The sequence below is a fragment of the Oncorhynchus mykiss genome, chromosome 15 (genome assembly GCF_013265735.2).
Source record: "Oncorhynchus mykiss isolate Arlee chromosome 15, USDA_OmykA_1.1, whole genome shotgun sequence".
Taxonomy (NCBI): domain Eukaryota; kingdom Metazoa; phylum Chordata; class Actinopteri; order Salmoniformes; family Salmonidae; genus Oncorhynchus; species Oncorhynchus mykiss.
The window spans coordinates 57,085,728-57,112,889 of NC_048579.1; the positions used below are offsets into that span (position 1 = coordinate 57,085,728).

General features: G+C 42.3%; 2 protein-coding genes across 7 annotated transcripts; one reads left to right on the top strand and one right to left on the bottom strand.

The window, feature by feature from the left end:
* Window positions 1-891: 891 nt before the first annotated feature.
* LOC110490384 (gelsolin) lies at window positions 892-10,343 on the top strand. Of its 4 annotated transcripts, none has more exons than XM_021563752.2 (16): window positions 892-1,408; window positions 2,564-2,898; window positions 3,069-3,223; window positions 3,641-3,802; window positions 4,139-4,288; window positions 4,457-4,546; window positions 4,657-4,789; window positions 4,960-5,264; window positions 5,554-5,687; window positions 5,913-6,003; window positions 8,069-8,239; window positions 8,528-8,702; window positions 8,854-8,975; window positions 9,198-9,275; window positions 9,510-9,580; window positions 9,709-10,343. In XM_021563752.2, exons 2-16 carry the CDS (start codon window positions 2,619-2,621, stop codon window positions 9,746-9,748), a joined length of 2,157 nt encoding a protein of 718 aa, XP_021419427.2. In that variant the 5' UTR covers window positions 892-1,408; window positions 2,564-2,618; the 3' UTR covers window positions 9,749-10,343. The 4 variants fall into 4 exon arrangements, with proteins under 4 accessions (XP_021419427.2, XP_021419424.2, XP_021419426.2 ...); XM_021563749.2 differs by having other exon boundaries at window positions 895-1,408; window positions 9,510-9,570; window positions 9,709-10,342; XM_021563751.2 differs by having other exon boundaries at window positions 895-1,408; window positions 2,686-2,898; window positions 9,510-9,570; window positions 9,709-10,342.
* A 94-nt stretch (window positions 10,344-10,437) lies between these two features.
* On the bottom strand, window positions 10,438-16,217 carry LOC110490383 (transcription termination factor 1). Of its 3 annotated transcripts, none has more exons than XM_021563747.2 (11): window positions 16,056-16,217; window positions 14,567-15,735; window positions 13,923-14,050; window positions 13,551-13,736; window positions 13,305-13,383; window positions 12,943-13,067; window positions 12,378-12,573; window positions 12,159-12,251; window positions 11,915-11,980; window positions 11,552-11,637; window positions 10,438-10,908 (listed from the first exon to the last, which is right to left on the bottom strand). In XM_021563747.2, exons 1-11 carry the CDS (start codon window positions 16,125-16,127, stop codon window positions 10,736-10,738), a joined length of 2,373 nt encoding a protein of 790 aa, XP_021419422.2. In that variant the 5' UTR covers window positions 16,128-16,217; the 3' UTR covers window positions 10,438-10,735. The 3 variants fall into 3 exon arrangements, with proteins under 3 accessions (XP_021419422.2, XP_021419423.2, XP_036800633.1); XM_021563748.2 differs by having other exon boundaries at window positions 15,895-16,114; XM_036944738.1 differs by lacking the exon at window positions 16,056-16,217 and adding an exon at window positions 15,835-15,854.
* Window positions 16,218-27,162: the final 10,945 nt, after the last annotated feature.

Here is a 27,162-nt window from a genome sequence, read left to right on the forward strand (position 1 = left end):
TCAAACTTTTTACCTAAATTATTCATACTCATATGTTAGTATTAAACTGTTATCTACTTTTATCTACATAAGATTCATCTGTAAAACAAATAATGAGACATTGTTTGTTTACAACACTGAAGAAGATGTTGGTGAAGAACCGTTTTTAGAGTCTACAGAAAGGCGCACCGGGCTACACAATGAAAAGTTGACGGGCAAGACATTTCTTTTTTTTACTGGAAGGCTAGCCAGATATCTAGTAAACATTTCGGATACGAGGTTGGTGTCTCTTTTTTGAACAAAATTAAACTGATGTATCTTGTAATTGAACAAAATAGTAAGGTGGCCAATAACTGCGGACCGTATGCCGATAATACGGGACCTATTTTTTTTTTGTTAAAACGCTTATCAAAAGCTGATCGTAGACCTAGTAGTATTTTCACTGAAATGTCAAACATTATAATTGCTAACCCGTTGGCAACATTTTTGACGACACCAATAATTCAAAAACATTGATGGATTGATCACAAGATAACACTGTTGAAGGTAATATATTTCTTAAACGCTGTTGAATATGCCGATTATACGGGGTACTACCCTATAGGATTCCAATAAAAAATCCTGAATCCAAAAGAAAATCCGATCAGATTTTGGAACCAGTCCTATTGGACTCCTAAAAGATACAATCTGATCTGATAGATCTTTCTTCTGGATTCTAATAGAATCGTTTTATTGGAATACTATATATATATATATATATATATATATATATATATATATATATATATATATATATATATATATATATATATATATATATATATATATATATATATATATATATATTTTTTTTTTTTTTTTTTTTTTTTTTTTTTTTTTTTTTACTGTGGATAGCCGTCTCAGTCTCCAGATCTCAACCCAATTAAACACTTATGGGAGATTCTGGAGCGTTTTCCTCCAGAATTGATGGTGGAGAAAGCGTTTTCCTCCACCATCAACAAAACACCAAATTGTGGAAGAATGGTGTAGCATCCCTCCAATATAGTTCCAGACGCTTGTGGAATGTATGCCAATGTGCATTGAAGCTGTTGGGTCATCGGCAGCCCAATTCTGATCTTTATTTCACAAATTTTGACCAATCAGATCAGGTTTGAAAAACATATTTTGTGATTATGTTACTTGGAAAAATATCAGAACTGGGCTGTCTAAACGTAGCCATCCATGGTGGTCTAACGATCTATTAAGACGATGTATGTTGATGTTTCCTTTATTTTGGCAGTTACCTGTACCTGGTGCAGAAGGGAGTCGCCCATACAGTCATTTTATCCCGCACAATCTACGGAAGCGCGGTGTCACTTTATCGCTGAGCAACCTCTTGATACCAGCCGCTAACGACACGCATAATCGTTTATTTATTATTGCACACCAGGTAGGCTACTTTGTTTTGAATGAAGATTTGTTTTGACATGAAAAGTTTACAACTTTAGAATAGCTTATTATGTTCTCCATTTCTCTTGATTGCCTTCCTCATTGAAAGTCAGAAACAACAATGAAATGTCGTTGTGGATTTTTGTTTTTGTTAAAACAAAGTTAAGATGTTCCATCCAGTAGGATGTTGAATAAATGTTACAATTTAAATTGTAAACAGTTGTTTTCTACATTAGAAAATATTTCTTAATTGAATTCCTTATCTTCTCAAATGTTAATTTATGAGATGTTGGGTAGTCATGAGGCACTCCCTCAAGTAGTACCTTATCTCGTGATTAATGACTCCCTTGCACAATAATCGTGAGAGGTTTCTTGGGCAGTTTATAAACTGTAAGAGAAGCCTTAGGCATGATATAGGGCCAGTTTCCTGGACAAAGATTAAGCTTAGTCCTGGACTAAGAAGGGTCTTCAATGGAGATTCTCAATTTGAAAGTGTTTTTCAGTCCAGGACCAGGTTTAATCTGTGTCCATTAGTTTTCTGAAAAGTGTAAAGGGAAAGTAGGTTAACCAACGGAGGATATAACTAGTATCTGTTAATTAAACCAGGGCAAAATAATGTTTTATCAGCTGACATGAGAACATCCTCCATGCAGAAGGTGGTTTTATTGTAGGGGGGACAAAATATTGCCTGATGACTCATACGGAATTTAATATGACTGCTCTATTGGTCATAATGGAGAAGAAATGTTAGTGGGTGAGGCATTTGGCCGGAGTGATGCGGATTGGTAGCCAGGCAAGAAAAATAATGTTGGCAGCTGGAACAATGGCCAGTGTTTTGCATGGCAGCGTGCCCCGGTTGGGTGGAGATTTCACTTAAGGACCAATGGAATGGTCTAAAATGTTTAAACTCCGCCCACCCGGGGCACCAGGCCATGCAAAATGAACTCACTCACCCCTCTTTGTTTTTGGGATGGGACTAGCCTAGTGTATCATGTGTGGGGGAGGATAATGGAGAAAGCCCTTGGGCAAGATGAGACTAATGCTACTGATTGGCTAGAGATATGAGAGCACTCCCTCATCTCTTTCTCTGCTCAGACAAGTTATTTGTATCAACATTAGAGAACATCTCTGGTTTAACTGCTGTGTCTCTCCACAGACCTTATTTGAACTCTTAACTGGCACATGATCCCTAACTATCAGTTCGGAGTGGAATGTTATCACAAAACAGGTCTGGATTCCAGGCTATCCTAGGGACAGGTATCAAAGTTGAATGGGAAGTTTTTCCTGCCCCATATAGCATGGCGTACCATCCTGAGTTTAAGAGGGCCGGGAAGAAGCCTGGGCTCCAGGTGTGGAGAGTTGAGAGTCTGGACCTGGTGGCTGTGCCAGAGAGTCTGTATGGCGGGTTCTACTCAGGGGACGCATACCTTGTTCTTAATACCATCAAGCAACGTTCTGGGCATCTACAGTATGACCTTCACTTCTGGCAAGGTAAAACTTGATCTGGTGGAAATGACTGTATTTCTTGAAATGCTGTATAGTGTTTGTACATTTTCAGTCCACTGATGTGTGCTTATGCACTTTTACAATTGAAATCCATTCCATTATTTGTGAAAATAATGTTTGAAATGTGACCATTCGCTATTTCTCTGGTCCTGCAGGAGATGACTGTACACAAGATGAGAGTGGAGCAGCAGCCATTTTTACCATCCAAATAGATGACTACCTGGGTGGCAAACCTATTCAGTACCGTGAGGTGCAGGGTTACGAGTCAAGAACATTTTCAGGCTACTTCAAAACTGGACTGAAGTACATGGTAATGTTCAAAAGCGTGTAAAGAGAAACAAAGGAAGTCGCACAGTCTACGTGTGCTACTAACAATTGAATGTGTAAACCAACGTTTTGGCACAGTCTCTTCTACAGTGTTCACAGTACCTTCTACCCAAGAAGGAACTGTGTGCTGGGTAGAAGGTACTGTGGGCCAAAATGTTGGTTTACCTGTTAAATTGTTGGAAGCATATGGTGTATATATAGAGTATGCAATAATGTATTTATTTTTAGAAAGTTTACTATTCCGTTAGTTAGCACCTCCACCATCGTTTTGGGGTGCGTGTCAGCTCGTGCTTTTTACTGGCAATGTTGAAAGACATTCAATAAGTTTGTTAAATGTATTTACTTATCTCAAGAACTCATCCACTTACCTTACTGATTATCTTCCCAATCTTTACCTTAGAAAGGGGGTGTGGCTTCAGGGTTCAAGCATGTGGTGTCCAATGAGGTTAAGGTGCAGCGTATGCTCCAGGTCAGGGGTCGGCGTGTGGTTCGAGCCACAGAGGTAGCAGTCAGTTGGGACAGCTTCAACCAGGGAGACATCTTTATCCTCGACCTGGGCAACGTGAGTTCACTGAAATCTATAAGAGTTTCTACAGCAAACTATCTACATTATGTACAAATCAAGGAAACATATACTGATTTAATTTAGTGAAGTTATTTGCAGATTTTAGTGGAAATGTATTTGTACACTGTAGGCTAAGACTGTATAGTCATTGCCCATGTTAGTAAGCTGTTATTGTAAGTAATCCACTTTGAAATCAATACAGTTTTGGTCATGAATAATGTAAAATATAATTTGTACATGTTGCGGTATGCTTTAACATAGTCAACAGGCAGAGGAGCTACACTATTACACTTGGTCCACTGTACTGATCATCTTCACTCGTCTCTATTACAGGAGGTCTATCAATGGTGTGGTTCCAAGGCCAATAACTTTGAGAAGCTGAAGGCCACTCAGGTGTCAAAGGATATCCGTGACAATGAACGATGTGGGCGGGCTGAGTTGTACATATGTGACGAGGGGGCAGAATGTGAGAAGATGCTGGAGGTGAGTCTTTCAATAAGGAGAAAGGGACGGAAAAAATTAGTTCATTTCTATACACTTCAAATCATGCAACTGTTTATATGCTTCCAATAAACATCTATAGTTAGTTACTTTTTAACATAATTGTGCTAATTTGCTGTGAGATGCCTGACTCTCGTAGTCTTATTCCAGATTCTTGGACCCAAACCCGATTTGCCTGAGGCAAAAGCAGATGACACAAATACAGACGTGTCCAATAGGAAGCTGGCGAAATTATACAAGGTCAGATCCATTTTCGAATTAAACAATTTAATCGTTAATTATTATGTAATAAGCAGTTTTTGAGCAGACCTTCAAATACCAATATTACATTGAAATGTTTTTTTCAAAAGGTGTCTAATGCCAGTGGGGATATGGGCATTGATATGGTAGCATCGGAGAACCCGTTTTCACAGAATGCCCTGGAGTCAAGTGACTGCTTTATCTTGGACAATGGCCCCAATGGCATGATCTTTGTCTGGAAAGGTATTGGTTTCTTCTCAGCAGCTGGTCTCTATGACTTCTTTTGACTGTAAAACCCCAAGCTTTAATGTTCCCTTAGATTAGAAACTACTTTTGAATACTGTTGTGCCTGGAAATCACTTAGTTCTTCTGCCTTTGCAGTTTAATCATGAGTTTATTTGGAATAAAAACAGGTAAGGACGCTAACAAAGAGGAGAGAAGTGCGGCGATGAGTGCTGCCGAACAGTTTATCACAAAGATGGGCTACCCGAAACACACCCAGATCCAGATCCTACCTGAGAATGGGGAGACCCCTCTGTTCAAGCAGTTCTTCAAAATCTGGCGTGACGCGGACCATACAGTGGGGTTGGGAACCGCCTACGTGTCCAACAAAATCGCCAAGATCAAGAAGGTGCCCTTCGATGCCTCCACTCTCCATCACTCGGATGCCATGGCGGCTCAGCATGGGATGGTGGACGAGGGGAATGGAGAGAAGCAGGTAAGGATTTTTTTTTTTTCCCGGGGACACTGGGGTTTCCTGAGTAAACACCATATAGTACGATGGTAGTTAACCTTAAATATTGTGTTTCAAGGTTTAGGATAGTTGTGTCCTCAGAAAAGGGATACTTACAGCCCCTAAGGGTTATGACTATGGGGCTGCACACCTACCAAAAAGGTGTCACAATCTCACAAACAAGCCTTGAGAAAAGAACTGCAAGGGGTGTTACCTTTTTTCCATTCATGGACGACTACTAGTAAGAGCTGTGTTTACCTGTTAACATCCATAGATCTGGCGTATTGAGGGAGCTGACAAGGTGCCTGTGGAGCCCTCCACTTACGGACGATTCTATGGGGGAGACAGCTACATCATCCTCTACAACTACCAGCATGGAGGGCGTAACGGACAGGTCATCTACATATGGTAAAGACAATGGAGATTATCCTTCTGGAAGCTTTGTGTTATTACATAGTCTTACAGCAAAAACTGCTATTGTCCTTCTATCGTTACTGTATCTTAATCATTTATGTGCACCAGGGCTTTTGTTACATACTGTATCAGACACATCTAAACCAACTATATACTGTATGATATAACCTAAGCATAAATGTATGTGAATAGCACTTGAAAATTACTCCTTTTTCACAGGCAAGGAGTGGATTCTAGCCAGGATGAAATTGGTGCCTCGGCCATCTTGGCTGCTCAGCTGGATGACGAGTTGGGAGGAGGGGCAGTACAGGTGACTGGATCGTTTGATTTGTCGCTGTCTGGCCCCGATAATACGGTCCAGATCATTTTTAATCAAGATGCACTGGATTACAGAATTTAACAATATTAGTCAGTTGTTTTGTCTGCAGACGCTGGATCTATAGGAATACGTTTCCATGGTCACGGATTGTTATAATGTTTTTTTCACCTTTTATTTAACCAGGTAGGCCAGTTGAGAACAAGTTCTCATTTACAACTGCGACCTGGCCAAGATCAAGCAAAGCAGTGCGACAAAAACAACAACACAGAGTTACACATGGGATTAACAAACGTACAGTCAAAAACACAAAAGAAAAATCTATGTATAGAGTGTGCAAATGTAGTAAGGCAATAAATAGGCCAATGTGGCAAAAATAATTACAATTAAGCATTAACACTGAAGTGATAGATGTGCAGATGATGATGTGCAAGTAGAGATACTGGGGTGCAAAATAGTAAAAATAAATAAATAACAAAATGGGGATGAGGTGCTATTTACAGATGGGCTGTGTACAGGTACAGTGATCGGTAAGCTGCTCTGACAGCTGATGCTTAAAGTTAGTGAGGGAGATATAAGTCTCCAGCTTCAGAGATTTTTGCAATTCGTTCCAGTCATTGGCAGCAGAGAACTGGAAGGAAAGGCGGCCAAAGGAGGTGTTGGCTTTGGGGATGACCAGTGAAATATACCTGCTGGAGCACGTGCGATGGGTGGGTATTGCTATGGTGACCAGTGAGCTGAGATAAGGCGGGGCTTTACGTAGCAAAGACTTAGATGACCTGGAGCCAGTGGGTTTGGCGACGAATATGTAGCGAAGGCCAGCCAACGAGAGCATACAGGTCGCAGTGGTGGGTAGTATATGGGGCTTCGGTGACAAAATGGATGGCACTGTGATAGACTACATCCAATTTGCTGAGTAGAGTATTGGAGGCTATTTTGTAAATGACATCGCTGAAGTCAAGGATCGGTAGGATGGTCAGTTGTACGAGGGTATGTTTGGCAGCATGAGTGAAGGAGGCCTTGTTGTGAAATAGGAAGCTGACTCTAAATTTAATTTTGGATTGGAGATGCTTAATGTGAGTCTGGAAGGAGAGTTTACAGTCTAACCAGACACCTAGGTATTTGTAGTTGTCCACATATTCTAAGTCAGAACCGTCCAGAGTAGTGATGCTAGGCGGGTGGGCAGGTGCGGGCAGCAATCGGTTGAAGAGCATGCATTTAGTTTTACTTGCATTATGCTAGCTTATTGGGCCTCCCGGGTGGCGCAGTGGTTAAGGGCGCTGTTCTGCAGCGCTAGCTGTGCCACCAGAGACTCTGGGTTCACGCCCAGGCTCTGTCGTAACCGGCCCGTGGGGCGACGCACAATTGGCATAGTGTCGTCCGGGTTAGGGAGGGTTTGGCCGGTAGGGATATCCTTGTCTCATCGCGCTAACCAAAGAGATCCTGGTTGAAGACAGCAGAGGTGTATTTTGAGGGCAAGTTGGTCAGGATGATATCTATGAGGGTGCCCATGTTTACGGATTTAGGGTTGTACCTGGTAGGCTCATTGATAATTTTTGTGAGATTGAGGGCATCTAGCTTAGATTGTAGGACGGCCGGGGTGCTAAACATATCTCATTTTAGGTCACCTAACAGTACAAACTCTGCCACCCATCTATCTTCAATCAATTCAATAATGGTGTCCAATGCACAGCTGGGGGCTGAGGGGGGGTCTATAACAAACGGCAACAGTGAGAGAATTATTTCAGGAAAGGTGGAATTTTAAAAGTAGCAGCTCGAACTGTTTGGGCACAGACCTGGACAGTATGACAGAACTCTGCAGGTTATCTTTGCAATAGATTGCAACTCTGCCCCCTTTGGCGGTTATATCTTGATGGAAAATGTTGTAGCTGGGGATGGAAATTTCAGAATTTTTGGTGGCCTGCCTAAGCCAGGATTTAGACACGGATATCAACAGGGTCAGAGCATTGGTCTGTAAAATGAAATGAGGGAAGGTTAGGTTTAAAGCCAGGTATCTGACTCACTCTATGATTTTCTGTCTGTTTCTACCGTGATGAAGGTGCGGGTGATCCAGGGTAAGGAGCCTGCCCACCTCATGAGTCTTTTCGGGGGGCAGCCGATGGTAGTGCACCAGGGTGGTACCTCCAGAGAGGGTGGCCAGGCCCAGGCTGCAGACACACAGCTGTTCCAGGTGCGGTCCAACCCTGCTGGCTGCACACGTGCCATAGAGGTGAGTAACAGGAGATAGAAGGTGAGGTGGGAAGAGCTCAATAAAGGATGTTTCGTAGGTTCACCTATTTGGTTACTCTTGGGGTGTATTCACTAGGATCCAAACGGAAGCAAACAAGCCGAAACTACACTAATACACCCCAGTAGATAGTTGAGTAGCCAGCTATTGTGATGTATGGTTGGTTTCTTGGTGAAGATGACTACAGTCCGTTTGCCATGGCAGAACTGTAGTTAGTACCTCCAGTGTACAGTATTTTCACTGCCTCCTCTCTTCCTCTCTCCACTCAAGGTTGATGCTGCTGCCTCAAATCTGAACTCCAACGATGTGTTTGTGCTGGTGACGCCGGCATCCTCCTTCATATGGGTGGGAAAGGGGACAAGTGACAGTGAGAAACATGGAGCTCAAAAGCTAAGTGACCGTCTAGGGGTCTCAGCCTCAGAGCTGGCCGAGGGTGAAGAAGCAGGTACGTTCCCTGTCAGCAGTCGAATTCACATGGAGATGGTGTTTAGCCAATAGCCACAGAATGTTACTGATCATGAGGATATAAGACAAAGCTTATCCATGAGCTCCATCTTCTTCCAGATCCACAATTGTATGTATGTGTTTGTGTCAAGATGACTTTTGGGATGCTCTAGGAGGTAAAGCAGACTACCGTACCTCAGCCAGACTGAAAAACAAAATGGACGTTCATCCACCACGCCTGTTTGCCTGCTCCAACAAAACTGGCCAGTTCGTTGTGAGTCTGCCCTGTTATAACTGTAGTATAGCACTTTGCTCCATTCCTGTTTAATTTTTTTTTACATGATTTGAATATCCATTTAGACAAATTCAGTTTCCTCTGCGAATGAAATAGCCTTTGATCCACATTTTATACATAATTGTGGGCAACCATTTCTTGTCCTCCTGAATGTGCACTGACCTGGCCCGTTATCAAAATGCCACAATACTATTTCCACAGATTGAAGAGGTGCCTGGGGAGATGACACAAGAAGACCTGGCCCCAGATGATGTCATGCTCTTGGACACCTGGGAACAGGTGACTAGTAGAGGGATTGTCAAGGTGCAACCAGGGCCACGTTCAGTAGCCGAACATTGTAGAAATGCCATGAACCAAAGCGATTCCTTATTCCACATGTGAGGGGCTTGTTTGTTCTACATAGCATATTTAGATCTGAACGTTCAGAAACGTTGCATCCTGCTGAACGCGCCCAACTCTTGTTTTGCTAATAATGCACCCCTGTTGATTCGCTATTTTCCATGTACCCATCAGATCTTTGTTTGGATCGGAGGTGAAGCTCATGAGGAGGAGAAGACGGAGGGTATAGCCTCAGGTAAGCAATGGTGGGTTTAAAACAAGATTATATAATTACCTGATAAAAGTGCAGACGGGAACTTAAATGTGCCGATTCATTAAATTAACTGTTCTCTCTTTCCTCACTCCTCCTGCCTATTTCCTGTTCTGTGGTCAGCTGTTCGTTACATAGAGACAGACCCTACCAAGCGGGATAGCAGTACACCCATAGTGAAGTTAAAGCAAGGTCATGAGCCTCCCACATTCACTGGCTGGTTCTTGGGCTGGGACCATGGGTACTGGAGCAGCGATCCCCTTGAAAGGGCCATGGCTGGTCTGCGTGTCTGAACCACTCCAGGGTCAGGTTTCCCCTAGTGGCAACTTCACCCAAAGCCTTCACTTGACTCATTTGTGCAACTAGCTGGATATCCCCATTCCTTTCAACTGTTCGACTGCCAATGGATAATATGTCTTCACGCTATTGCTGTTTCTTGAAGAGGGAATCTTAATGTAATTTCCTTTTCTTACACACTTAATACTGTTAGCCCATGTTTCTTTAGCAGCACATTACTACATGTGTAATACATGGGACATGGGTTTCTTTGCTTGTTCCATGCCCTATTGAGCAGAGTTCAGATATTCCTGTTTGAGAATCTTGTGCAGACTGGGTTTCCATTACGACCCCAAGGGTATGTCATGTCTATCAAACATGCTGACAGTGGACAGAAAAGCTTCAACAAAGCACAATTGGAAGCAGTCAAATACATTCACATAACTAAATAAAATGTATGATGCTCAACACCAGTTGTCAGCTCTGTTAATTGTAGTCAATCGCTAAGAGGCTTTGGTTTAGTGATTTTCATAAACATGCTCGCAAAGGATGAAGACCGGCCAATCAAGACAGAGCAACAAGAAGCCAGGAGACATTTATTCTCAAAAAAAAAGGGACTATAAAAATGTCCCCTCAGTCAGATTTTGCAAACACACAATACAAAACAATTACACAGCTGGTCACCGGAGTATTCACCATATCCCCCCCACAAAATGCATTACATCAAAGTAATCGTTATGGGGTGATGACATGTCTTACAGAAAACCAAACTAACATTTAATTACAAGTAAGTTGATCGTCATTAACCACAATGAAAGAACGGGCACACAGCTACCCCCACAGGGAACTTAAGCAAGGTCCATGTGCTTTGTTTTTAACTGTTCTGAACCTCACTGTAGTAGTCGCTGTCCTCATTATCAAAGATCTCAGAGAGGAGAAAGAGCTCTTGAGGATCGTTTCTGGACACCATCTTTCCTGAGTTTATCAGAACTTGGAGGCGCTCTTCAAAATTGGGGAGAACTCTACTGTTGAGGAAGTCGATGATCTCTGAAAAGAAAATTAAATATGTAAATGGTTGCAGCAAACCATGTGCGTGCCAAACGGCACTCTAGTCCCTATATAGTGTGCCATTTTTGACCAGGGCCCATGGTCAAAAGGAGTGCACTTTATAGGGAATAAGTGTGACTTGGGACTATATCAAAGCTCTCTTCCCCAAAGTATCATTATATTTAAATAGTACAGTCAAGGGGGACATAGCAACATTTCCTCTCCCTTTATTTCTGGAGTGGCAGGTAGCCTAGTGGTTAGAGCGTTGTGCCAGTAACCGAAAGGTTGTAAGATCGAATCCCCAAACTGACAAGGTAAAAATCTGTCGTTCTGCCCCTGAACAAGGCAGTTAACCCACTGTTCCTAGGCCATCATTGAAAATAATTTGTTAACTGACTTGCCTAGTTAAATAAAGGTAAAATACATTAAAAATACTAAACAACTGATCATAGTGATTCACACTTAACAATTCTAACAAAATGTTAACCTAGCGATAGAGAGGTGGTCTAAGCCGCTGCCTCGGGCTCCCAGGTACTGTGTACTACTGCTGTAAGCCTGGGTTCGAACCTGACCCACTCTTTCTGTCCTCTCCCCTGCCCTGTAAAATAAGAGGATAGTGTTTATGACAGTAGCTTACACCTACCACAGAAGGACATGCTCTGCCACATCGGAACGTTGGCTACCTTTAACCTGTAGTAGTGTGTCTGAATGTAGCGCGGCGTGACATCCCTTTAATTAAATACATACAAATGTTAGCCCATAGCACTGCATTACAACACACGTACATCACACTGACATGCACTGTTGCATTCCACACTCCTAGAAGATGGAAAACATTTGTAAAGGGTTTGTCATGCAGTGTTGTACTCAGAGACTTAGACAATCCTAAAAGTGAATGCTAACCCAATACAAATCTCCCCTGGTGAAAATCTCACCTTTATAAACACAAGGTCATCCATGACACATTGTCTAAAACAACAATCTGTGTTTAATAACAACCTCTTACCCAATTGTGTAAGCAATTTCTTCCCAGTCGATATCTGCAGCATCTTCTATCTGCATTGCATTCAACCTTGAAGGTCAAAAATGACATGGATAAAAATTCACCATGCAACAGTTTCACATGCAGATATCAGGACCAAATGTCTACCTTTTGTCCTGTGTATCAGAACAGTTCAGAAAGGTGGAAGTCAACGGCACTAGACTGGGCTAATAAAGCGCATAGACTGAATGGAAATGAACACACTTACGCTTTGATCAAATCCACCTTGCCCTGTAAGGATTGTGTGCCGCCACTGAATACTGGTTGTCCACATGCCATTTTGTGCTTCAAAACAGCAAACCTGGAAAAACAGGACCAAAGACACAGTCTAAACAGTCAGACAAAAGTTCTGAATCTAAACATTTGTGTAAACAATTCAATGGGAATTGTTTATTTTGTAACATGACTCCTCAAACCCCCTGCCCACCATTTTATTCGACACTGGGACCAGTGGCGCGTTTCAACCACCTGGCACACATCTGTCCAGGGGATGTTGTTGTACAGCTGGTCTTTCCTGACGGTGGCCGGTCCACTGCCAGGCTCTGCCTGTCCCACCAGGTGCTTCCGCACAGCTTCCATTAGTCTTTTCAGTTCTTCCTCAGTCCACGCGCCTTTGTTTGCGGCTGAGAAATACACACCAAACAAGGCGGGAGCATTGCCCCAGGTCATACAAAGCTAACAACCATTTCCCCCAAAAGATAAGTGGAGCAGGATGTCCGGCAAGGATGTCAGAGTCAATACATTAAAGCTGTAATGTGTACTTGGTGGAACTGCCACTGTTTGGGATATTACAACAACAACAACAAAGAAGATACTTGAAACACACCACAGTTTATCTCCTTGGGCCATCATTGCATGCATGATAGAACTGCAGAATATGGACTGTGATAAAGAAAATGTGCCACGATGCTGGATATTCCTCTCTTCCGCTTCATCAACAATAACAATAACTAGGGCGGTGGGGGCGGGGGGAACAGTTCCCAACGACTTACACATTTGAGCGAAACGTTTCTCTAGGGACGATTCGCTTCGGCCAGTCAACGCCGAGATCTTCGCCCACTTGTTGCCGTGCAACGTCTGTAGTTTTTTCAAAGAGTGAAGCTCTTCTTTGGTGAACCTTCGGTAAGGAAATCAAGGAAATAAGGATTCAAAGTGCCTCAATGTGTCTGCAAATGTTAGCAAACCATGAAGTGGTTCATATTAAAACAAGAGCACAGTTGTGAACACTAAAGAAAATGTCAATTCAATATTACAATACTCTCGTACACTGTATTTAGAGGCAACATAACGTGAGCCGTCATAGCTGTTAGTGACCGTGAGGGTAATTTCCTTATAGTAACTAGCCCTGTCTTACCTGCCCTTGTAGTTGCTGCCATCAAACATTTTCCTCCCACGAATATAGACTTGATGCCAAGACCTGGGTATTCCTTCACCTGGAACAACAGGTTAGGACGAGGTGAGTTCAGTTTTCTGGGAAATTCCTAAGCATATTTTCTTGACCACTGTAGACAATGCTGAAGAACAGGGATGTAATGTGAATAAAAACCGGCTGTGTCAGAAAGCTCTCTAATCTAATTAACCTGGCTACAAGACAACACACCTATTCTTTCATGGAATCTGTGATGCCTCTTCAATTTCTTGATATTTGCTTCTTCCTCTTTGAAGCGCTGTGGATGGAAGAGCTGAGAGCCACTCTGAATCCCAGTGAGAGACAGGAAGTCGTAGACGTTACTCCTCAGTCGTTCGTTCTCCTGCCCATTGAATCTCCCACTTCTCAGGGAAAGGCCTGGGAACAACAGAAGATTCCACATGGGCTCAACTGGTTAGATCTAAAATGATAAAACATATGATAATACTTTCAGTCTCATCTCTAAACACAGTAACATCTTACATATCATTGCTACAATGTTACATAACGGCGTGATAAACACTCAAAATTATTGAACCATGAGCGACTGAAGAATAAGCTTACCTTGTCTTCGGAATTCCTTGAATCGATCAAGATCATACTTTATCATCTTCTGGATCTCGTCAACCGACTTTGACTCAATGTTGGGAATGAACTCTTTGAGATCCTTCAGAGCCTGCCAGTCGTCCACACTGTAGCATAGTGAGGGGAGAAAATTCAAAATTATATTCTGGTACACTGCATTCACAAAATGTCTGGTTTTCACCAGCAAATGCATCTGGGCGACTCCACAGTAACAAAGTGATGCGGGGACTCTGATTTCACTTTAAAAATGTCAAACAAAAACCAATGATTGCAAAGTTAAAGTTCTACAGAAAATTGTACAGGGTTCGTGCAGCTGGTGCACTCATTCTGTAACCAATCTTTGCCTCTGCACTGTTCAACAAGTAGCTTAAATAAGTGTTTCGTAAAAGGTTCAGTGGAAATGGTTAAACGTCATCATTGTGCCAAGATTTGTATGGTTCGTTTAACTTTGCATACATTGTTTTTTGTTGAGCATACATTAAAATGAAAAATCTGAGTCTCAGCATCACTCTTATTGTGGAATTGCCCTACTGTCAATGGTTGTGTTCACTTAGGAAATCACTCTTTCAAAATACGCTAGATTCACACTTCAATACAAGTGAACCAGGTTTCCATCTACTCACCCTAGAGTTTCTTCCTTTAGGCAGGGTTTGTTGTGTTGTTGGGTCCCCGTCTCAACAATGACTGAATGGGCGCCCTCCTCTGTCTCACCGTTTGCTCCAGCATCATGAGTCCTGTTGTCATTTGGAACAGCTAAATCCAAAACATCTGCTGCAGAGTGGACACTGGCCATTCCCTTGTCTGACACTCTGCGGTGTTTTTTCTTTCTCCCGCTGCCCTCCACAGCGGCAGACCCTCCATCTGTTTTTGGCCTCTTTGACTTCAATTTTCTTTCAGTTTGTTCTTTTATACCTGGACGGTCTGCTTTATCTGGACAATCATTCAGTTCACTCTCTCTGTGTTTTTTCTTATTTTGTTTCCTCTTCTCTTTTACGTTCTCCTCTGCCTCAGTTACCATACGTTCACCACTCTTGACTGTTTCAGTGTGCAGTTCTATGATTTCTGGATCCTGCTGTTCAATGCTGATCCATGCTGTTCTTGAAACTGTCCGACAGCTTTCCGCTCCCTCTTCAAGTTCTGTTTGTCTGTTCTTGTGCTTCTTCTTACTCTTTCTGGCCTCATCTGGCGCAGTTACAGCTGAAACGTCTACTGCAGCCTTTGAGAGGCCACGGTCTATCACCCGTTCTGGCTCAATGTCATCATGTTTTCTCTTATTCTTCCGGCTATTCATATTCTTCTCATCAGCAGTCACTCCCTCTGCTCCCACCTGTTGTGTTTGAAGATTCTTGGACTTTTTCTTTGTTTTCCCACCAGTTTGTTCCTCAGGATCTGGTACCTCCATTTCACCGTGAACAACATTTAGCTGCTTCTCTTGCTTTCCTTTTTTGAGTTTCTTCCTCTCCTTCTCCACCACGGTCACTGTTTGCTCTTTATGTTTAGGTTCTTCACCCCTTTTCTCTACTGTCGACTGGTGACCTTCCTTTTGATTATGCTCAATTGCCGGTTCTTCTGATCCCTGTTCAGATAGTGCTTTAGTCTTCTTTTTGTTTTTGTTTTTTTTGCATCCCTCGACTGTATCAGGTGCCACTGATGAGATTAATTCAGGAGTGTCTTCAAATAGAAGAGGGGATATTCGAGACATCTCAAACAACATGGAATTCTCACTTGTCCCTTGATTGGTGGATGTTGGAGTCCCTAGCATGGTGGCTGCAGCATATCCTATTTTCTCTCTCTGTAAGAGAAAGACAATATTAATGTTTTCCATTCTTTCCTAAATGTGACAGCATGGATAGTCATGACCGCTAGCAGCTATGTAACGTTAACTAGTTACCATAATTCGATTAGCAAAATACGTGCATATAAAAACACAAGTTGACTTTTTCGTACATACGCGCACAAGTGTGATCAATGTTGGGATAAATAGCTAGCTACTATAGCTAGCTACTATGGCTAGCGGCTACATAACATGTGATATATCATCCAAATAGTCGAGCTAGCTAGTAGGCTACGTAAATCAAATATGATAAAACTCGCAAAGAAAAACAAATGCACCTGGTTGAACACGTGTGGAAAGTGGAACTTTGGCGACCAAAGCGACATAGCCGGAAATCCGGAAATGTACATATCTTCTTCGGCATTGGCAAGTTAACAATTTGTGTGTGTGTGACTGTGACAAAAGCTAGCTACTGCCACTCTGTGGTGGTGGATGTACTATTGAAATATAACATTTTGAACGAATTTGGAACCTCTAACCCTGGCAATTTGACTGGTAAACTCCACTCGCAGTGGCTGCCTGCCTGGTATTCTGATCAGGAGTCTCCCATCTGCATTCCCAACGATTATAATTTGTAGGTCTAGATTAGTATTCCCGCTATGCAGTGGTGGAAAAAGTACCCAATTGTCACACTTGAGTAAAAGTATAGATACCTTAATATTAAGTCACTCAAGTAAAAGTGAAAGTAAAAGTCTGAAAGTATTTGGTTTTAAATACACTTAAGTATCAAAAGTAAATGTCATTTCTAAAATATACTTAAGTATCAAAAGTAAAAGTAAAATGATAAATAATTTAGAATTCCTTATGCAAATCAGATGGCACAATTTCCTTTTTTTAAATGTACGATTAGCCAGGGGCACACTCCAACATTCAGACATTATTTACTAAATATAGATGTGTGTTAGCGTGTCATTCAGACCAGAGGTAGTAGGGATGAGCACGTGTTCTTTTGTTAAACTTCAGCATGTGACAATTTTCCTGTCCTGCTAAGCATTAAACATGTACAGAGTACTTTTGGTTGTCAGGGAAAGTGTATGGAGTAAAATATTTTCTTTAGGAATGTAGTGAAGTAAAAGTTGTCAAAAATAGAAATATTAAAGTAAAGTACAGATACCAACAAAAAAAAACGACTTATGTAGTACAGCTAAATAGATTTTGGTATGCTATTTCTATATGCCTAACTCAGGTCTAACTCATTATAATAACCTATATTTTTGTTCTAAAGTAAATGTAGATATGCTTTACAGTATTAGTCTACACAGCCGGAGATTGGTTTTGAATGATTTGATAATAATAATCCATACCACAGCGCAAGGTGCTCGGTCTGAATACTAGAGGTCTGAATACTAGAGAACATGTAGCCTACCATCTGGAGAGTTAATTAAAGATTCCTAAGTGAAGAGAAGTTGTCCTGATATTTCTTATACCTATCCACCATGATTTACACAGTCAAATCATTGGCAGCCTTTCAACATTAGGATACAATATTTTCTCTAGCCTAGATAGGCTATCAATCTACCTCTCGCAAACACAACATGGGCGGTTTAAATTGGTCAACAATAATATTTATTAAAGATGATCACAAAGAATGTGTCGGTAGCTCTGCATTATAGTACAACATATTTATTTTGAACTAAAGCCACAAAACCAGTGTATGAGTGAGTCACTCAGCTTTATGCTGACAAATATCACACTTTACTCAAGTCATTAATAGCTCAGGTCTTGAAAATAGGAGCCAAGAGCAGCACCGACCCTTTGCCCTTCAGTATCCAATGTATATAAATGACCATGTGAGCACCGCCCGAAGTAAATTTTTTGGGGTCATTTCGCTCACAGGGGAGGCTCATATAGACGATTTCCCTGTCGGTTTTTCCTCCCTGTACTTTCTTTCATTCAGTTTATTCTTCATAAAGGCAAAGAACAACCTCATGTTTCAGAAACTCATGTTACAAAGCCTACTATCCCTCCTTTCTGCTGCATCCTCCTCCTATCCCAAAACAAGTGAGAAGGGTGCAATTGCAGCCCGCATTTCGGATGATTGCTGCATGTGGGCATTCCTGCACCTGCAGGAAACCCTCTTTATACTTCTATGGTCAATTTTTAAGTTAGGACTGGCGGGAGGTGTGGGTGCTTCAGTACAGAAGGTGCTGTTAACTTAGGGCTAGACCACTTTTTTCTCAATTTCCGCCTGAATGATTTGCCCAAAGTAAACTGACTGTTGCTCAGGTCCTGAAGCCAGGATATGCATATAATTGGTACTATTGGGAAAAAAACGATTTGATGTTTGTAGAAATGTTAAAATAATGTAGGAGATATAACACAATAGATATGGTAGGAGAAAATCCAAAGAAAAACCAACCAGAACTTTGTTTTTGAGAGACCATCTTCTTAGAATGGCAAGTATAAGGTCATACTGAAAATTAGCTCCCTGGATGCAATTCCTATGGCTTCCACAGGGTGTCAACAGTCTATGTTCAAGGTTGCAGGCTTGTAACTTCAAAAACAAATAAGAAACATCAGTTTTAGTACAGGGACAGTCTTGGAAATTCGTGTTTACATGCGTCATGAAGACAGGACACACTTGCTAAAATCGGTTTCCTATTGAACATACTTCTTTCCATAAGAAATATTATATTTTGATTACATTTCAGGGTACTGAGGAGTAAATATTTTGACTTGTTGAAATAAAGTTTAGGGGTAGACTTTCAGATTCCTTTCTCTGCATGTTGAACGAGTGAATTACTCAAATCAATGTCGCCAACTAAACTGACCTTTTGGGATATAAAGAAGGATTTTATCTAACAAAACGGCACTACATGTTATAGCTGGGACCACTTGGATGACAAATCAGAGAAAGATTTTCAAAAAGAAATTGAATATTTTATCGCTATTTATGAATTTATGAAACCTGTGCCGGTGAAACATTTTTTTTTATGTGGGGCACCGTCCTCAAACAATCGCATGGCATGTTTTCACTGTAATAGCTACTCTAAATCGGAAAGTGCAGTTAGATTAACAAGAATTTAAGCTTTCAACCGATGTAAGACACATATGTACCTAAATGTTTAATATCCATAATTTTTATGATTATTTATTTGAATTGCACACCCTCCAGTTTCACAGGAAGTTGTCCCGCTAGTGGCACACCTAGCCCTAAAATTAATGCACAATAATGTTGGATGCCAACAGCCTATAAACCCCACAGAAGAATTGGCAGGCGCAACAATGATAGCAAGCTACCTGTACACCGTGAGACAGTGTCCTTCGCACTGTTTTCCCGCAGTTCTGTTAACAACGGTGAAAGCAGGTGTTCGGCAGGCGGGTAGCGAAGGACACTGTGTGGTAACTTTGCCCTTACAAAAAAGATTGCAGTCATAGTGCAGTATAACTGCAGTACACTGCAGTATAACTGCAGTATGCTGCAAATACTGCGTCCAAAATAATACCGTTTTTTTTTACTGCAGTAATTATACTGCATCCAAAATACCACAGTCGACTGCAGTTACTGCACTTTTATTGCTGTTTCAAAACTGCAATATTTTATTGTAAGGGAGCCAGCTAGTCCTAAAGGGGACTCCGTTACACAGCAAATGGGAGGCGACACTGGGTGATAGCTAACTTTCAAGCAAGCACACGGTGTCGCTAACTATCAAGCTAGCTAGTGCACGCTGACGCCCCAGCCTCCCACCTGCTGTGCTAGCGGGAGGCGGGGACGACTGGTAGATGGGCGAAAAAACATTTTATTTATTTACTTTTGACCCACATTCAAAAGTGTTGCACAATCATTCATACAGCATTCAAACTCTTCAAATATAATTTTGAAACTAGTCCGTATTTCATATTTTCACACAGACCCAAGGTCCATGGCCACCGAGCAGGATCTGACCTGGGATCCAAGGGTCAACTAAGAATTTCGGACCAACCGATCAGGATCCGAGGGTCAACTAAGAAAACTTGTCTTGCAAAACATTTGGGTACTGTATCAACAGTGGACTAATGACAAAAATTCAAAAATATCGTATTTGAGTGTATTTTTCCTTTAAGTTAAAATATGACACCAGTTTCCAATGACCCCATACTGACATGTAATGACAACTTCAATGTGGACGAGCCTTTGTGCTTTAAAATATTGGAAACTTCTATGCGGCCGACACTGTACGTCTAAATTGACACCACCCACACATTACAGTCAATCATCTTTCTGTCCTGCAGGAATCTGAGGCAACTATGATCTAGTCTCATAAGTTACCTGACTAGTAAAGAGGAATGCTTTTTTAAAACGTTCTTCGAACAGAAGTGAACATTTCGTCAGTTCTGGGAACTTAATTTTTAGGTTGCAGGGAGGTTCTTAGAACGTTTTACTGTGGTTCCGTGATTGTTTTCCTGGTGAGGTTATATTAATGTTCAGAGAATGTAAATTATAGGTTATTTGAAGATCATTAATTAACGTTCTGAGAACATGTTTCAATAAGACTTTGAATAACAATGCCAGCTTATGTTAACGGTGTCAGCACCAATCTTCAATGGGGCTGACCAATCAGATCCTTGGGGGAATCCAGGAAGCCATTTCCTGAAGTACATACACATACATACAAACCCACAACAACACAGAAACTGGGGAACGTAACATCCACACATTACAGTCAATCATCTTTCTGTCCCGCAGGAATCTGAGGCAACTATGATCTAGTCTAGTAAGTTACCTCCCTGCTACCTAGGGGATGTTACAGTAGTTAGTGAACATGGCCCAGAGGATGTTACAGTAGTTAGTGAACATGGCCCAGAGGATGTTACAGTAGTTAGTGAACATGGCCCAGAGGATGTTACAGTAGTTAGTGAACATGGCCCAGAGGATGTTACAGTAGTTAGTGAACATGGCCCAGAGGATGTTACAGTAGTTAGCGAACATGGCCCAGAGGATGTTACAGTAGTTAGTGAACATGGCCCAGGGGATGTAACAGTAGTTAGTGAACATGGCCCAGAGGATGTTACAGTAGTTAGTGAACATGGCCCAGAGGATGGTACAGTAGTTAGTGAACATGGCCCAGAGGATGTTACAGTAGTTAGTGAACATGGCCCAGAGGGTGTTACAGTAGTTAGTGAACATGGCCCAGAGGATGTTACAGTAGGTAGTGAACATGGCCCAGAGGATGTTACAGTAGTTAGTGAACATTGCCCAGAGGGTGTTACAGTAGTTAGTGAACATGGCCCAGGGGATGTAACAGTAGTTAGTGAACATGGCCCAGAGGATGTTACAGTAGTTAGTGAACATGGCCCAGAGGATGTTACAGTAAGTAGTGAACATGGCCCAGAGGATGTTACAGTAGTTAGTGAACATGGCCTAGAGGATGTTACAGTAGTTAGTGAACATGGCCCAGAGGATGTTACAGTAGTTAGTGAACATGGCCCAGAGGATGTTACAATAGTTAGTGAACATGGTCCAAAGGGTTTTACAGTAGTTAGTGAACATGGTCCAAAGGGTTTTACAGTAGTTAGTGAACATGGCCCAGAGGGTGTTACAGTAGTTAGTGAACATGGCCCAGAGGGTGTTACAGTAGGTAGTGAACATGGCCCAGAGGATGTTACAGTAGTTAGTGAACATGGCCTAGAGGATGTTACAGTAGTTAGTGAACATGGTCCAAAGGGTTTTACAGTAGTTAGTGAACATGGCCCAGAGGATGTTACAGTAGTTAGTGAACATGGCCCAGAGGATGTTACAGTAAGTAGTGAACATGGCCCAGAGGATGTTACAGTAGTTAGTGAACATGGCCTAGAGGATGTTACAGTAGTTAGTGAACATGGCCCAGAGGATGTTACAGTAGTTAGTGAACATGGCCCAGAGGATGTTACAGTAGTTAGTGAACATGGTCCAAAGGGTTTTACAGTAGTTAGTGAACATGGTCCAAAGGGTTTTACAGTAGTTAGTAAACATGGCCCAGAGGGTGTTACAGTAGTTAGTGAACATGGCCCAGAGGGTGTTACAGTAGGTAGTGAACATGGCCCAGAGGATGTTACAGTAGTTAGTGAACATGGCCTAGAGGATGTTACAGTAGTTAGTGAACATGGTCCAAAGGGTTTTACAGTAGTTAGTGAACATGGCCCAGAGGATGTTACAGTAGTTAGTGAACATTGCCCAGAGGATGTTACAGTAGGTAGTGAACATGGCCCAGAGGATGTTACAGTAGTTAGCGAACATGGCCCAAAGGGTTTTACAGTAGTTAGTGAACATGGCCCAGAGGATGTTACAGTAAGTAGTGAACATGGCCCAGAGGATGTTACAGTAGTTAGTGAACATGGCCCAGAGGATGTTACAGTAGTTAGTGAACATGGCCCAGAGGATGTTACAGTAGTTAGTGAACATGGTCCAAAGGGTTTTACAGTAGTTAGTGAACATGGTCCAAAGGGTTTTACAGTAGTTAGTGAACATGGTCCAAAGGGTTTTACAGTAGTTAGTGAACATGGCCCAGAGGATGTTACAGTAAGTAGTGAACATGGCCCAGAGGATGTTACAGTAGTTAGTGAATATGGTCCAAAGGGTTTTACAGTAGTTAGTGAACATGGCCTATAGGATGTTACAGTAGTTAGTGAACATTGCCCAGAGGGTGTTACAGTAGTTAGTGAACATGGCCCAGAGGATGGTACAGTAGTTAGTAAACATGGCCCAGAGGGTGTTACAGTAGTTAGTGAACATGGCCTAGAGGATGTTACAGTAGTTAGTGAACATGGCCCAGAGGATGTTACAGTAGTTAGTGAACATGGCCCAGAGTGTGTTACAGTACTTACCCAGCTAGCACTAGTTCTGTCAAACTGGTTGTTGATCATTGCTAGACAACCATTTTCAGGTCTTGCCGTAGAAATTCAAGTACATTTAAGTCAAAACTGTAACTCGACGACTTAGGAACATTCACTGTCCTCTTGGTAAGCAACTCCAGTGTAGATATGGCCTTGTGTTTTCGGTTATTGTCCTGCTGAAAGGTGAATTCATCTCCCGGTGTCTGGTGGAAAGCAGACTTAACCAGGTTTTCCTCTAGGATTTTGCTTGTGCTTAACTCCATTCCGTTTCTTTTTTATCCTGAAAAACACCCCAGGCCTTAACGATTACAAGTATACCCATAACATGATGCGGCCATCACTATGCTTGAAAATATGAAGTGGTACTCAGTAATATGTTGTATTGGATTTGCCCCAAACATAACACTTTGTATACAGGACAAAAAAATGAATTGCTTTGCCACATTCTTTGCAGTATTACTTCAGAGTCTTGTTGCAAACAGGATGCATGTTTTGGAATATTTTTTATTCTGTACAGGCTTCCTTCTTTTCACTCTGTTAGGTTAGCATCAATACAATGTTGAAACTGTTTTAAAGTAACCATTGGTCTCATGGTGAAATCCCTGAGCGGTTTCCTTCCTCTCCGGCAACTGAGTTAGGAAAGACACCTGTATCGTGTAGTTACTGGGTGTATTGCCACACCATCCAATGTGTAATTAATAACTTCATCATGCTCAATGGGATAACAAGGGGGTTGAATAGTTGTTGACTCAAGACATTCAATGTCTGCTTTTTTTTCTTCCCATCTACCAATAGGTTCCCTTCTTTGCGAGGCATTGGTAAACCCTCCTGGTCTTTGTGGTTGAATGTGTGTTAGAAATTCACTGCTCGACTGAGGGACCGTACAGATAATTGCATCTGTGGGGTACAGAGCTAAGTTTTTACTCATTAACTTATTTAGATTTGCCATAACAAAGGGGTTGAATACTTATTGACTGAAGACATTTCAGCTTTTCATTTTTTATGAATTTGTCCAAAATTTTAAAAATAGAATTCCACTTTGACATTATGGGGTATTGTGTGTGGGAAGGTTGTATGCAAAATAACCATAGGACAACCATACTCTCACCAAGCTGTAAAAAGCAAATGGTTCTCAGAACATTATGTGCTAGCTGGGTAGTGAACATGGCCAGACACACGAGGTATGTGGCATCATGGAACTGTAGCTTTCATACATTCAGAGAGAGATGCAAGTGTGTTTCCCGATCACATGAGACCTAATATCAAAGGCTTTGAGCCTCTAGGTCTCCCACATTTGTTTCCTCACAACAGTCCAGGGATTTAAGTGTGATTACATGAGTTAAATGATGTTTTACTAAAGTCTTAAAGCAGGCCATATCCATCTCCCACCCATGATTGCTTGTTATAGTAGTCATAGCCTGCTTCCCGTCAGTAAGATGTGAAACCCATGTGAATGACATATGCTATTACTCAACCTAGACAATCTTAAATGAACATGGTGACTTCTGTGTTCGACATAGCCTGCAAGACCCACATGGTGCTGCACCTCCAGGTTGCCTTGAAGACCAGGAGGAGCTGGTATGGTAAAGAGCACCCTCTAGTGGTGGAGGTGGAGGAATGCCTGGCAGACGTCTGGGCTGACACAGCAGGGTGAGACGGATGTCCTGTCCTCCTACCTCTCCTCTGCTTCTGGTTCTGGTTCTTCTAACTTCTTCTTTACCATAACCCCACTAATAGGAATCCATTCAAATTGAGGACGTAATTTTGTCCTGTTATTTACAGTCTATGCATTGTCTTCCTCCCTCCATCTCTCCTCAAAAGTATATACAGCACAGGTGGCTGGTGGCACCTTACTTAGGGAGGACAGGCTCATAGTAATGGCTGGAACAGAAGAAATTTGAATGGTAGCGAACAGAGCAAACACATGGTTTTCATGTGTTTGATACCATTCCATTCACTCCATTCCAGCCATTATTATGAGCCGTCCTCCCCTCAGCAGCCTCCTGTGATATACAGGTAACTTCCAAAATAACGGCCTCCCGATTGGCGCAGCGGTCTAAGGCTTTGCAGTGCTTGAGGCATCACTACAGATGTCCTTGTCCCTTCATGCTCTAGCGACTCCTGTGGCGGCCTGGGCGCATGCACGCTGACACGGTTGCCAGGTGTACGCTGTTACTTAAGACACATTGGTGCGGCTGGCTTTCGGGTTAAGCGAGCAGTGTGTCAAGTAGCAGTGCGGCTTGGCAGGGTTGTGTTTCAGAGGACGCATGGCTCTCAACCTTCGCCTCTCCCGAGTCCATATGGGAGTTGCAGCGATGGGACAAGACTGTAACTACCAATTGGGGAGAAAAAAGGGTAAAAAGCACAAGAAACTAAACATAAAAACTGTTTAGTTTCTTGTGCTTTCAGCTTCTAATTAGGAGTGCTACCACCTCCTTTCACACTTTAATTCTAAATGTTATTTGTCCCTCAGCATTAATCCACAGGATAAAATCAGTACTAGGTTGTTTGTCCATCTGTGTCTTTCTTTGCTGTGTGTTTTTGGATCCATGCGATTGTGTGTTTTTTGCTCTGGCTGCGGACTTGCGATTGTGTCTATTTAAATATCCCAATGGAGGCAGGCTTCTGTGTCAGGACCCCAGTAATACAAAGAGTAGAGAGGCTGTTGAACTGCTGCAGAGAGCTCTGGACCTGTAAATATGCTTCCTGGGGTCTGATCACACACTGACCAGAGACTTACAACAGGAAGACCCAGTGCAGGATTGAAAGTTCAGCCACACCTCAAACAGCAACTGGGTTGGTAAGGGAATATCTGACCGATGCAATCGCTTGCCAAATGATAAACACTGTACTCATTGAACATAAACTACAGCAAACTGCAAAACATGGGGTCTAGACTGGATTTGCTTGTTGTGTCCCAGGACCTCAAGAAAATAATCTTAAACTAATAGTTGAGCTTTGTCCTTTTAGGGTTTTAAACACAGAATCCAGGTGACCTTTGATCCCTTGTGTCTTCAGGTCTAGACCCCTCTCCTACTTCTCCACTAGGAGACTAAGCAGTGGGACCAGACCCAACACGGCCGCACCCCTCCACTCCCACCTGGCCTGGTACAGGGGCACCCCACACACCCCCCTGGACCCCTCCGTAAACAGATCCCTGTCAGCCCCATCCAACCAGACCCTCCACACACAGCCAGAACCAGATTCAGATCAGGATCCAGCCAAGAACCAGAACGAAAACCACTGACAGAACCATCTGTCTTCTTCAAGGCCCTGGCCTGTCTTCCAGACCACAGTGTTCGGGCCACAGACTGACATCAGAGACTTGATCTTAGAACTCAAACCTAGACCTGCTTCAGCACCAGGCTTTCATTCCATAGACAGGACCCGAGTGCTGCATAGGGCAGGCTGGTGCCACCGACCAGGCAGGTACGTTCTAGAGGAACGGACAGTCATAACATTGAAAAGAGAGATTGGATTCCCTCTGCACACACAGAGAAGCACACCACTGGTTAGACAGACAGGCCAGGGACAGGGAGGAGAGACAGTATTATTCCGCCAGTTGGCGCTAGAGACCATACTCTCACCGTGACCACTGTTTTTCATGTAGTCTTTGAACTGCTATTGTTTAACCACTTTGGATAACAACCCTATTTTTGTTTGAGATCTATTAAAATATTTATGTTTTGCAATACGTTCTTCTGATAAATGTCCCTATACGGACAATTGATTAATTCAAGATATCGAATCAAACCTTTATTTTCTGTATAGTTGGATCAAAACGTTGGTATAATGTACGGTACCAGTCAAAAGTTTAGACACACCTACTCATTCCAGGGATATTCTTTATTTTAGTAGAATTTTTGTAGAATAATAGTGAAGACATCAAAACTAGAGTTGCCTCTGCTGCAGAGGATTTGTTCATTAGAGTTACCAGCCTCAGAAATTGCACCACAAATAAATGCTTCACAGAGTTCAAGTAACAGGCACATCTCAACATCAACTGTTCAGAGGAGACTGCGTGAATCAGGCCTTCATGGTCAAATGCTGCAAAGAAACCACTACTAAAGGGAACCAGTAAGATGAAGAGACTCGCTTGGGCCAAGAAACACGAGCAATGGACATTAGACCTGTGGATATTTTTCCTTTGGTCTGATGAGTCCAAATTTGACATTTTTGGTTCCAAACGCTGTCTTTGTGAGACGCAGAGTAGGTGAACGGATGATCTCCACATGTGTGGTTCCCACCGTGAAGCATGGAGGAGGAGGTATGGGGGTGCTTTGCTGGTGACACTGTCAGTGATATATTTAGAATTCAAGGCACACTTAACCAGCTTGGCTACCACAGCATTCTGCAGCGAAGACGCCATCCCGTCTGATGTGTGCTTAGTGGGACTATCATTTGTTTTTCAACAGGACAATGACCCAACACACCTTCAGGTTATGTATTTGACCAAGAAGGAGAGTGATGGAGTGTTGCATCAGATGACCTGGCCTCTACAATCACCCGACCTCAACCCAATTGAGATGGTTTGGGGTGAGTTGGACCTCAGAGTGAAGGAAAAGTAGCCAACAAGTGCTCAGCATATGTTGG

Bases quoted from the DNA above. Each gene is read 5' to 3' on its own strand.
- LOC110490383 (XM_021563747.2), bottom strand. From the start codon at position 16,127: ATGTACATTTCCGGATTTCCGGCTATGTCGCTTTGGTCGCCAAAGTTC. The intron at 14,051-14,566 runs GTGAGTAGATGG...ACTATGCTACAG, and splicing joins CTAAAGGAAGAAACTCTAGG to TGTGGACGACTGGCAGGCTC. The intron at 12,252-12,377 runs GTGGGCAGGGGG...CTGTTTTTCCAG, and splicing joins TCCCAGTGTCGAATAAAATG to GTTTGCTGTTTTGAAGCACA.
- LOC110490384 (XM_021563749.2), top strand. From the start codon at position 2,619: ATGTTATCACAAAACAGGTCTGGATTCCAGGCTATCCTAGGGACAGGT. The intron at 2,899-3,068 runs GTAAAACTTGAT...CTGGTCCTGCAG, and splicing joins TGACCTTCACTTCTGGCAAG to GAGATGACTGTACACAAGAT. The intron at 3,803-4,138 runs GTGAGTTCACTG...TCTCTATTACAG, and splicing joins TTATCCTCGACCTGGGCAAC to GAGGTCTATCAATGGTGTGG.